Source organism: Erpetoichthys calabaricus, chromosome 10 (genome assembly GCF_900747795.2).
Source record: "Erpetoichthys calabaricus chromosome 10, fErpCal1.3, whole genome shotgun sequence".
NCBI classification, from domain to species: Eukaryota; Metazoa; Chordata; class Cladistia; order Polypteriformes; family Polypteridae; genus Erpetoichthys; species Erpetoichthys calabaricus.
The window spans coordinates 166,965,764-166,978,368 of record NC_041403.2 but is presented as its reverse complement, the minus strand read 5'-3'; the positions used below and the strand labels follow the sequence as shown (position 1 = coordinate 166,978,368).

Genomic DNA, 12,605 nt, shown 5'->3' with positions numbered 1-12,605 from the left:
GACTTGAAGCACAAACCTGGACAACCTTTAAGGAGAATCCCGAGGAGATGGCGGGACAGCTTAAGGCCACGCCACATTACCCGGCTCTTCCAGCGATTTGTAAACTTCACGGCCGCCATCTTTCCAAGTCGGAGACAGTCGTGTAGCCACTGCGCCCAACCAGTCTGTAAACTGACATCCTAAAGGTGACGAGATCACCAGCAGTCATCAGGGTTGACATCCCTTTCGACTAGAAGTTGTGTAATATGACAAAAGGCTTTGACAGACAGCAGTATTTGCCAAAAATGATTTTGGAATTTCACAATCTTGCTATGTAGTCCGACATCCCCAGCAACTCGCCCTGACAGAATCAAACAGTGGCCGGGGTGGTCTCTGTGCGTATGACAGCTGACACCCAATCAGACCTCAGGTGGATGCACAAGGCATCTAACGCAGCTGCGAGGAATGAGGGGAACACGGGTGGTTGGGTGGTCCTGGACCCTGCAAACAGACGAGAGACTCATCTGCCCGATGTCTTGTGCTTAATGTACGATGACAGATCGCCTGGGATTGCAGCTGAACTCACCGTACCTGTAAAGCTTTCGTACAGCACCTGTCACTGTCAGGCAGCACGTTATTGGCTGTTTGGAGAAAAAAAGGGGCGGGCCTTGCAATACTTTGGAAACAGGAAAGTCATCATGCAGTCTCGTAGTTTGACACGCCCACCAATTTCTAGTCATGTAATATCGACGAGGTGAGCACAAGCAGTCGTCAGGGTTAACATCCCCTCCGGCTAGAAGTCATGTGATGTGACATCAGTTTTGACGGACTGGAGTATGTATTTCCTAATCTCACAATCTTGTTGTGGCTGCCAGCCGTGTAGTCCAACATCCATCCAATTGGCCTGTGACCCACCCTGCTAAAAGTCAAATCGGTCCGTCATCGCCTCAAGTTGCAGGGCTCTGTGTAGGTGAGACGGACCAGTCGGTGCTCACCCACACCGGAGGTACAATGCATGGACTGCGGCTGTGCAGCAAAAGGAACGCGGTTATTGTGGTCCTTGCAAAACAGAAGACAGGCTTGTTGGTGGTCTGATGTCTCGTGTTTTACGGACCACAACAGAATGGGGAAAGAGGAATAAAGGGGACAGAGACTGTAGCTGAACTCACCGTACCTGTAAGACCCCTTCAGCTCCGCTCAGGCCGCACGCCATTGGCCGTCAGAAGACGCGGTGAGCAGGTGATGCTCTGGAAATGCGAAAGTGGGCTGCGATTTCAAGTCATGCAAAACTGACACCCTCAGGTGACGAGACGAGCAACTGCCGTCCCCTCCAACTAGAAACTGCGTAATGTGACGTCGGCTTTAGCTGAGGCTGATGGACTGAATGGTCTCCTCTCGTTTATCAAATCCCCCCCCAACCAACTGGCGCGTGGGCTTGACTTACCTTTGTGAGTGCTGTAAAGGGCAGCAAAGGTGACCACAAAGAAGGTGGTAGAGTATTTGCCAGCGTTCACCAGGTGAGGGAAGGCTCGCCTGGAGTCCCGGTAACGTCGCAGGCACTGGACAAAGCGGAACCAGGCTGGCAGGCACTGGACGACGGCCCTCACTCCGTACGAGTAGCTGTGGCAGATGGGTTGCTCTGTGGGACAGAGAAAGCAACTTGATAACCACATACCCCCAAAACCTCCCCATCTCCCCCCCAACCCATAATCATAGCAACCTAACATGTATAAAAAACGGCAAAGCCAACACGCCCGCTTCAGTCTTCAGCTGCCAGGCTCATCAGCGCCAGTGTTGCGGCCCACATTTCCATTTAATTATACAGCCGCTGATTTGGAGTTGGCACTCGTCTTTCCTCCTTTGCACGGCTTGATTGAGTGAAAATTAACCGCTTCCTGCCACTAACTGCTGCCTCTGCGCCAGCTTCCCATTGGCTTTGGATTGCCATGTGGCACAGGAGAGGTTTCTGGACGTCTATGCCAGTGCTGTGCCACAAAGAGTGTAACGCCATGAAACATGTGGCCAAAAAACACATAGTGTGACACACAACCAGAGACCACTCAACTTCCTAGCCGAAAAATGCCGAAGCTGGGTGGAGGTGCTACCATTGAAAATGGGACCACTGAAAGGTGTAAAGGCACAGCCAGAAGGCCAGCGTGACAGGCAGGTGACTACACAGGGTGGAATACAAGACAAGCAGCGCCATCCTCTCTTAACCTGCACCTGTGTGCCACTTACCAATCTTGTTCGGCAGGAGGCCGTTGGTCTCGCTCCACTGAAGCTCAAAGCTGTAGAAACAGATCATGTACTCCAAGTCCATCAGGACGGTCACCATACTGTTGAGTTGGTCAGCCAGCCAGAAATCGGCAAACTCCACTTTGTGGAATGGAGCGGTGCAGAGACGAAACTGGTGGGAAGACGAGACAGAAAAGGTTAAGAAGAAGTAAATGTAAATAAATTAATAAATAAATAAAATCAGAAGGTAGACTCATGATGGGCTGCTGAAGTGAGAAGTCTTGAGAAATGTCAGCACGGGCCCGTGCTGGGATTAAAAAATAAATAAATAAAAAACACACACAAAACACTAGCGCCGTCCACATTAGGGGCAGGTGGGAACAGAAGCAGGAGATATACAGGAGCTGAATAAACCAAAAAGATGTGCCAGAAAATGACGCTCTGTGTCAACACCTGGTAAACTGAGGACCACTGATAACCCACAAATTGTTTGGAAAAGATAATCCACGATCTTGGACAATGAAGCTACCATGCAGCCATCTTAAGTACAGGCACAAGGATGACGTCACACGTTGAAGGCCTGACGAGAACAACTGAGCGTTATAACCAGAGTCATCTCTACATTTGGGGGCAAGTGGGGCACTGCATACCCCCCACCATTGCCAGCAGGTCTGTTGGTCCTTCATCAAGACACATGGGTGCCCACCGCATATCCTCCTGATCCACCACCTTAGCCGGTACCCACAGACCCGGAGCTGCCACCTCAAGTTCTAGGCGCCATCTCCTCTACCAGATTCTCATCAGGACCTCATCCACCTGCTCTCGTGGTCTCCCTCACACCCTCATCAGCGCAACAACCTTGTGGAGCTCCGCCAGCCCTCTGTCCATCCTGCTCCCTCATAAACTCCTATCAGCAGTAAACAGAAATGGGTGACATGATTGGGGCTAATTGGGAATTTCCTTTATGTTGTCATCCACAATGAGACATGGCACCTTGTGCTCACCACCTGACGGTGACACTTACGGATCTTCAAAACTAAGAGGAGCAGCAGGCTACCAGAATGGCCATCTACATCTACAGAACATTGGGTGCCAGGATCTCTAAACATAGCTGAGGGGCAAAAGATGGCAGAACTTACCAATATCTTCAGCAGCCAGAAACGGGACTTGTAGTAGAAAGTCTTGGTTGGGTTGATCAGGAAAAGGAACATGAATCCATAAAGGATGAGAGGGTTGACCTGCATTGGTACCATGAAGGTGGGTCCATAGAGGCAGGACAAGATACTCAGGCACCACAGGACTCCAAGGAAACCAGCAATCTGCAAGGTGGTAGACGCAAGAGTTTTAGGGGCATAAAAAGAATCCCCAAGCTGTGCTCCCAGTACAGAAAGTGAGCAAACAAACTGGGATTAATGGGATAGGAACAAGATTAGTGGGTGCGAGGAGACGGACGTGACATCTCACTTGAAGGCTTACAGCTCTGGTGAATGGCGTCGTGCTGCAAATGGGGGGCCATTTCAAGACTGACTGACTGACTGACATATATCAGGGGGAGCAGACCGGGTTAGAAGAGCGCAATACAAAAATACTAACAGCCTGGAGAGACTAGCAGGAGCAGAAGCACAACTAACGGTCACCATGTACAGGACATGTGACATTCTTACTTGCATATCTAACTGACTGGTGACACGATGCCCAACACAAAAATATAATAATTGAATGTACAGTCGTGTGAAAAATTAACTACACCCATGAAATGTATTTTTTCTTTTTTAGAATATGGAGACATATCAAGATTTGAACTTCATTTAAACACTATCTGTCGATCTATCATATAGCGCCTTTCCCGTCTGTCTACAATACAAAGTTGACCGACTGACCCATTCGTCAACACAAACTCGCTTTCATGGTGAATTCAAAAGTTGAAATTCGTCAGGAGTGTACATCGAGGTCAGTGGGTATCCACTAAGAAAGGACATTTTGATGTATCAGTATTTAGGGCTTGTATCCAGCAGGGGGCACTCGCTCCCTGGCACACTTCAAACTTATTACTACAGGGGTCCACAGACAACTGAAACTCAAAATACCCCAAAATCTCAGAAATGCTTTAACTGAAATTTGGAGACTTTATAGGAAAAAAGAAAATGAGCAGAGCCGATATCTGCTGTGTCATCAAACATTGAGGGTCTGTGTGTCCAGCCCCTCTGAGCAATCTGATTGGTCGGCTTGGCTTTGCTGGCGAGATCATGAGAGGAAGTCACTTGTACCTAACAGCAGACCAAGTGAAGATACGTCCACATATGGGGATAAAGTTTGTTGTGTCTGTCAAACTATGATATAGTGCCTCTCACGTCCATCTGCCCATCTATGTTATAAAAGAAAAGAACATTTCATGTGGAGGTGCCAATCATCTCAAGGTTCTATGGTGGGCAGCGGAGTCTTCAGTTAGAGGGCCTCCAAGATGTGGAGTGATTATGTAAGAGATGTTTCATCGGTTTTAGGTTTTGAACTCAGGATGAGATTTGCCAGTACATACTGGGCTTTGCTATTGAGCAGACGAGAGACAAGTATGTAACTGGTCCTGCAATGTATACTGGGCCATGCTGGTTGGAATTTCAAAATGGTTCGACTGGTACATATGTTGGTTGTGGACCAGTTTGCTCTGCTGGACAGCTGATGTTAATCTGGAGCTATTACAGAGTGGGGTCTGAATGCAGAGGTTGTGGGAACCTTTCTGTCATACTGGGCCTGCTGGTCAGCTGATATCAGTCTCATACTGGTCCCCACTGCTGTACTTGGTTCCGAGCTACACCAGTGATACAGAAATGATTTTTGTCTGTTATTCAGTTTTGTAAGCCCAGGGTTCAATCACATGACATGGCTTTCTGATAGAGGGGGTCCCCCCCCCACATCTAGGACTTACCTCAAAAAGGTGCTGGTGGGACAGGTTGTTGCGTGGGTTCAGCTCAAAAATCAGGACATGGTTGACGCCCGCCTGCCGCCAGCCGTACGTGTTGATGCCCAGCAAAAAGATGAACTCTATCAGCAGGAATCCACCGCGATAAATCCGTACGAGGGGCCACACATTGCCACCTCTTTTCAGGGCCACGGCTAGAGGGACACAAAGAGAGAGACAGAGACAATTACAATTAGACGGGCAAAAGATGAGAGAAGACCCGATCCGGTCCTACTGCCTCCTGTGACCCTCCATCCTGCAGCCATGTTGGTCACTGCTGTGGACCAGAGGTACTCCTCTCGAAAACATCTAAATCAGAATCAAAGAGCACTGTCCCTACACAGTGCTGTGGAAAACACTTTTAGGACGAGGTTCAAAATGGACAAATAAATGAATCCAAGACGTCGCTGACACCAACAGCTTGAAGGATGAGCAGAGAGCAGCGGGGAAGCGAAAATCATGACTGCCATTTAAGAAACGCCTGTACATAACAAGTGTGACATGTGAAAGGAGACCCTTCAGTACGCGTGGTGCCCATCTGATTAGCTAATAGCTCGGTGATCCCAACATCTCACCCAGGGGGTTTTTAAGTGAAGGGCATGTGTCTGCAAATAAAAGAAAACTAAAGGTGACTTCCACGCTGAAAACGTAAGAAGGTTAAAAGACGCAACGTTTCAGCTGCATGGCCTTCATCAGGTGTGCAACTGAAAAGGAAAGAGCAGGTGACATTGAGGAGGAAAGGTGAGAAGAAGCTGCCATCAGAGAAGATGAAGGGACAGATTAAAAAAAGTTATGTGCAATCCCGGGCCGAGAACGAGCCAAGCTTCTTCTGGTTTTCTTTGAAAAGTGTCTTTGAAGTCCTGTGGAGGAACACAAGCAGAGAGATCAGCGTGGCTACGATCGAGAGAAGTGAGGTGGTCTTTGATCTTAACGGCCCAGATGTGCTCCCTGAAATGGTCTGCTAGATGTCTCCCAATGAAGACGGCTGGACGGCTCCAAGAAATGCGGCAAGTAAGATTTTTCGACTGGCAAGAGGCCCGTTATTTAATATTGAATTTACCAGAGGGGACCGGATACAAGGCTACTGTTTGGTGACGTACTGTAGCTGCAAAGGAGACAGCGGCTCCTACTACAGCTGTCAGTGCCTTGTCGGGAATGTGGGTATCCTCTGAGAAGTGAGCTACGGGCAAGAAGTTTGTAAAGGTTAGGTGGTCAATGGAAAGAAAATCAAAGGAGGGGGCCTTCCTGTGGAAGGATCGGCCTGCAAAATGGAGACATTTTGATTAATGAACTGTGGGAGAGAGTGAAATGGGAGGACAAGCTGGGTGCAGGTTTCATTACTGGGGTTCCTCTTGGTGTGGATTTATGAGGTCTACACCTGGCTTGATTGACAGTCCTGTCCACAACATGAGAAGGGGATCCTCCATCGATGAAGAAACTCCTCATTCCTAGTGCTTCGTTACGGAAGTCAACCTCATCATTGCATAGGCGGTGGAGTCAAGGAACCGTGAAAGACCTCAAGAATTTTTAGAGTTTCAGCTACGGAACTCTTTGTGTGAAGCAGTGACCCCTTCCTTCAGTTTTAAATAACCTGCCCCATCATTTCCAGAGGCGTCCCCAAGGATGTGATCAGTTAGTTCATTAAACTAATTCTTCTGGGTTGACATTACTAATGAACTCAAGAATTCAGAAGACGTGGATTAGGTCTCCTCACAGTCGTCTCCGCTCAGCACTGAAGAGGCTTATTTCCCTTGGCCTGTCAGAGTAGGGCAGGCCCTTCTTGACTTCTCTCTTCTGCGCATCTTCTGGTGCTGTTGTGTCTCTTTTCAGACACTCCGGGCATGACAATACATCTTAATGTTTTATTCCCCCTTTTGATTACACTGGAACACTGTGAATATAGCACCAACCAAAACCCCATGTCTTTTTCAGAGGTTGCCTCATCTAAGATGGCGTCTCCTACCTTGAGAGGTTTTGGTGGCATACAGCATATTAGGCAATTGGTCGTAATGTTTTGGCTCATCTGCCAGTCAGTCCTGTTAGCCCTGGCCAGGGCTCATCAGTGTACATCATTAAGATAAATTAGAAAAGCTGTGGAATGATCTGCCTGCTAATAGAAGAGATGTCCCTTCAGTAAATTCAAGATGTTAGTCCAGAATACCCTGAATAGAGCTGCTGATTAGCTGTGCAGACTGCATTTCTGGTTGCTACTCATTTGAACACAAATAGGGCTACAACAATATTTTTAAACCATTACTAACCCTCCTCTATTCCATTTCTCTTCTTGGTATCTGGATGTGGCACTTGGTGCCACTGCCCCACTGCCAGGCTGCCCTCCTGCATATGGAAAAGTCATCTGGGATAAAAGAGTGTTGGAATAATCTCATGGAAAGATTCTCTCATCAAATTAGACGGCCAGCACGGAGTTCACTATAGAAGACCCAGGAGCAGGTGGGTGGCCACTTTGGCTGAGATCTTCAGGATGGTCACTTTGTTTGGGACGTTCTCCTTTACGATTTTAACTTCCACCATCGTCAACTCACTACAAAAAATAACTTGTATTGTATTGTAAACATGTGGTCCCCTTCCCCTCTCCACCCGATAACAGCTATGGTACACAGCTAGTAAGTAATTGATGTAGTAAAAAGAGCCTCTCAGCCACCACCTCACATCATCTGAAATGATCTGGAACACCATCTCGTGGACCCAGAATCATATTAAAATACAAGACCCTTGGTGACCAGGATAAAGGAACGAGCACTCACCTGTGAGAATGACCGTAGCTGTCAGGACAATGAACACGCCGCAGAACAGTCCCACTCTGAACGTGGTCCAAGCTGGAGCTGGCTGCAAGAATACAAAGATGGCCCATTATTAGTCGGCCTTAGACAACTGCAGATGCTGGACTGGTGAGGTTACGTAGTGTGGGGTGGTTGTAATGCACGGTTTGGAATTCAATCAGAGTCAGTGAGGTGAAGTTGGACAGAACAACAAGAGAATAACGACAGGTGGGCAGGGCGTTTGTGCCTCTCAATTCTGCACCCACCAGGTCATGCCTGTTAGAGACTAGACCAGTTTTTTTATATCCCATTTTGAATCAAGATGGAGCTCATACTGGTAGAGCACATGTCTGGAATTAAATGTTCCTGCAGGAGTGAAGTGCAGTACATTCAGGCTGCTGAAACTCACACTTGGTCTTCGTCCTCTCCACTACTGTAGGTGGATAGGTGGTGGGCAAAGCTACTCACCTGAGCTGCTCCAAGTGGAGGCACCCTCAGTCTCTTCATGGCCTTCTGGCGGTCTCCTCCTTCCAGCTCTGTGGTGACCAGCGTCTGAGAAGACATGAAGGATACGTTATTAAAGCCACCCGTACGCATGATGCTACACCAAAGCCACGTACACACAGTGGCCTCCAGAGGACACATCCACACCACAAGTCCAGGTCTGAGTGAGGTGCATGCAGAGATACGCTCCTCCATGAGATCCAACTAAAATGCTCCTTGGCGGAGGTCTAGTACTGTGGTGCTCGATCCGTGACACATACAGTTGCGTCAAAAAGTAAGTACACCCCATGGATCTTCATGAAAACAGTCTACAGCTCAAGGTGATCTACTTGAACAAATGACACATGAAACCCACACAGCGTCCTCAATCTCATGAAGACTTTTCAAATGGAAAAAGCACATCCACCCCCACACTTGTCAGGCACTCTCTGTGCAAAAGACCCCCCTCTACATGTCGGCCTGTTATTGCAAGGGCACACAATGTGAGAGCTCCGTGTCATTACCGTTGGGTTTAACTTAATAACGAGTTTAAAACGGCGAGATGTCATAGCGGGTTGAGTGTTCCCCCCCACTTGATGAATCGCATACGATTGACAGAGCGGGTAGGGCTGGGGGTGGGGGCGGGTTAGCCTCCCTTGGTGAACCCTGCACAAACATCACAGCAGGTGTGCGTCCCTGTTGGTGAACTGATCATAAAAATCACAGCAGGTTCCCTCTTGGTGAACTGAGCGTGACAGTCCGTCCTGGGGGATAGCGGATGGGGATCAAGTGCATTTGTGGGAGCCTTGGGGTTGGTGATGGGGATCAGAGTGGCAGCCTGTTGTAACACACTTACCATTATAAACTATAGCAACTCATGACCCACCGGCACGGACATGTTCTTCTTGTGTTCCTGTGGAGACTCCCCACCTAATCCTGACCTTCTCCATGTTACTGGGAAAGTCTCCAGGTCTCCCTGCACTGCTGCTGCCTGAAAATGCAGTTATAGAAAATGGACTGATGGATGTACGGTACAGCGCGTTTGTGTGTGTTTTGCGCCTTATCAGCTTTGCCCATCTTGAGATGCCCTTTTATTTAATAAAGTCAAATTATGCAAAATTCAACAAAATGGCGTCCAGACAAGAACAACAGGAATAAAACAACCTGCTTGCTTTGACAGTATTGTCACATCAAATAAGTCCTTGTATTCCAATAATGCAAATCCTTTGATCTTTTTTATTTACTATTAAAACAAGGTGTTCTGGCACAAAGCTTTGTAAAATTCACAGCTGACACTCCAAGTTCCGTGAGGTCGGCTCACACATACACAGAGCGGCGTGAACGGCTCCATTGTACGCGTTCGTTGCTGAGGACGGCAGAGCTGGCGCACTTCTCTTTGTCGAGCGTCAAATAATAAAAAGGGAACGATGTGAGCTCGTGTTGCACGCCGCGCTGGGCGACGTGTAGACCTGCTTTTGTTACAAAGGGACAAAGAGGGTGGACGTGTCGGTCTCGTGCAAGAACCGGTGACAGATGGCAAAGGGGGGCTTACTTCACTCAGAAGGTCAATCACGCTGAGTGGTGTTGTAAAACCCCGCCGGACCTTCAGCAGCCACAAAACACTGCCAGTGGAGCACAAGTCCAGAGCTAGTCACACACACACACACACACACACACAAGTGCGGGTGGACCTGTGGGGGTCTCACCTGGCGTTGACTTGTGATCTGTGGATTCTGATTTCACCAATTCTGCAATAGCCCTCCAAACCCACCCGTGCAGGTCTCCATCTCACCTCATTATATACAGTATATATTTTTTTTGTTGTTCTGCTGTAAATTGCTTTTTGTCGGCGGTCACAATAGGCACAACTCCGACGCCTGCGCAGCGTGTAGGCGGCCTTTATCGTTCAGCTCAAGGCTGTGTTTTTCAAGGCCATTCCCTTGCAGTTCCAATTTTCTTCTTCTACTTCTTTCTTTTCAGCACTGTGTGTGTGTGTGTGTGTGCCGCCGAGCTCGAGCCTCACACTTGAGCGCTGTTAGAGGTCACATGACATGTCTGCAAAAAAAAAAAGGGGGGGGGGAATCGCACATGGAAGGATTGACTGGACACTTTCATGTTCACTCAGGCTCTCCAACTCTTGGTGCTGGCGAGACCAAGAAGAAGACGGTTTAAGGGGGCAGCGCATTCAGGTCACATCTTTACACCGAGAGTTGTGGGAATTGGAAATAAAACGACCGAGCCATGGAGTCGTAGCAGCAACCAGGACCACCTTCAAGAAGGGACGGCTTAGCTAGGAGCTAAACAAGTGAGCAGCGGATGAAGTGAATGGTATACTCTCGTTTGTCAGAGGCCTTGTGTTTTGTCAGGCAACTATGATTGCAAGCTAAAGACAGGGTACCATACTACCTGGGGGGGCTCCATCAGACACCCACCTACAGTCACACAGGGCCAATGTAGAAGTAACACCTAAGCTAGCAGTCAACGTTTGGGATCAGGGTGAGGAGCGTGCAGATTTCACACAGACAATGACAAAGTGCAGGACGTAACACGGGAGGCTGGGTCTGTGAGACAGCGCAGTATCCATCCATTAATCGATCCACCCACCCGTACACCCCACCCACCCGTCATCTGTCCAGTTTCTTATGTTCTACAACAGTTTAAGGGAATTTTCACTCGCAGACTTCATTTCCATTACCCTAGTGAGGTGGACTCAGACTCGTGTGACATCTGCAGCCACTCGTCCCCCTTTCCTGGACAGCGAGCACCCTTTCTTGATTCATCTTAAAGTCGTAGTGGCGGTCCTGCGTGTGCAAAAGTGGACAGCCAAAGAGTGCTCGGCCAGAAGTACAACACATATGAGAAATCAAGGAACGCAGATGTTTTGGGGCTCACAAACAGAAGAGAAGCCCGTCTATCCAATGTCTCGTGTTTTATGTACCACGACAGAATTTGACAGCATTTGTGTCTAAACTCTCCGTACCCATAAAGCCATTCGTACAGCACCGGCTCCGTCAGGCAGGCAGCACATCTTTGGCTGTCAGAAAACATGACTTCTGAAATATGAAAGCCGAATCAATCATCCCTTGTAATGCCAGTCGTGTAATCTAACATCTGGAGGTGGCAAAATCAGCGATGGGTCAGGCTGGGGAGCAGGCACTGGTACAGCACCCACCACATGACAAAACAGCTTGGGGTCCCAGTTGGCAACCCTCTGGAAATGACCCCCTATCTCCTGCAGCTAGATGTTATGTAGGAGTCACCCTCGGGTAATCGTGCCACATGTGCCGTAACTGACACTCCCTCACAATGCAGGTCATGTGCCTCATTTGGGACTCCATGAGCAACAAAAAGTCAAACCAAGGGGACCCAAGGACTCTCAGAAGAGACCCACATGAAAGAGTCCAGTCTTCATCTCAGCTCAATGGATAGCGTCCATGTCTCATAATCAGGAAGCACCAGGACTCTAAAGACTTTCCAGCCACCTCATGACCCACATGCTCTCCCAATCCGTCTACTGACTTCTTAGGAAGAGTCACCAGAGACATGAATGTCACTGCCAAGGTAAGCAAACCTCTCGACGAGATCGACACTCTCTCCGCAGACAGACACACTGCTGATGGCCGTGCCCAGGAGGTCACTAAAGGCCTGATATTGGTTTTTATCAGGACCCTCGCCAGCCCAGACACTCCTCGCTCAGAGCCTCCTTTTACTCTGCGAAGATCACAGCATCATCAGCAAACTCCACATCATTGAATCTCTCTTCACCAGCAGATGACCCACAGCCGCTGGACCCCCACTACAGTCATTTAGTTTGACGTTCCCACTGAGGGTCCACATAATGCAACATCAGCTTTAGTTGGCAAACCCCCAAACGGAGGCTGGCGTGTGAATGAGGAGGGCCCGGCCCAGCTCCCTACTCCTGAGGTCCTGCCTCCCCCTCCCCTCGGTCCACCCCGTCTCTCTCGGATTCACGCTAATAAATTGGCACCACAACCGAACTCTGATTCATAGTGTGATGAGAGAAGTCACAGAATCAACCAGAATGTTCAAGCAAATTCTAGAAAAAAAATCAAATCTAAATTAGTTAAGTAGTTCTCTCGTGAAACGTGGACAGACAGATGTTAGATATATATATATATATATACACACATACAGTGGGTACGGAAATTATT

The 12,605-nt window shown here is 48.5% G+C and overlaps 1 protein-coding gene across 1 annotated transcript in view; it reads right to left on the bottom strand.

Annotated features, from left to right (window-relative positions):
• The window catches only part of xpr1a (xenotropic and polytropic retrovirus receptor 1a), a 136,606-nt gene that overhangs the window by 19,623 nt on the left and 104,378 nt on the right, over nt 1-12,605 (bottom strand). Inside the window, exons 6-11 of the mRNA XM_028812415.2 lie at nt 8,419-8,502; nt 7,936-8,017; nt 5,138-5,325; nt 3,354-3,533; nt 2,218-2,386; nt 1,424-1,618 (exon numbers count right to left, since the gene is read on the bottom strand). Coding sequence (XP_028668248.2) covers nt 1,424-1,618; nt 2,218-2,386; nt 3,354-3,533; nt 5,138-5,325; nt 7,936-8,017; nt 8,419-8,502 — 898 coding nt within the window. The remainder of the gene's footprint in view (nt 1-1,423; nt 1,619-2,217; nt 2,387-3,353; nt 3,534-5,137; nt 5,326-7,935; nt 8,018-8,418; nt 8,503-12,605) is intronic.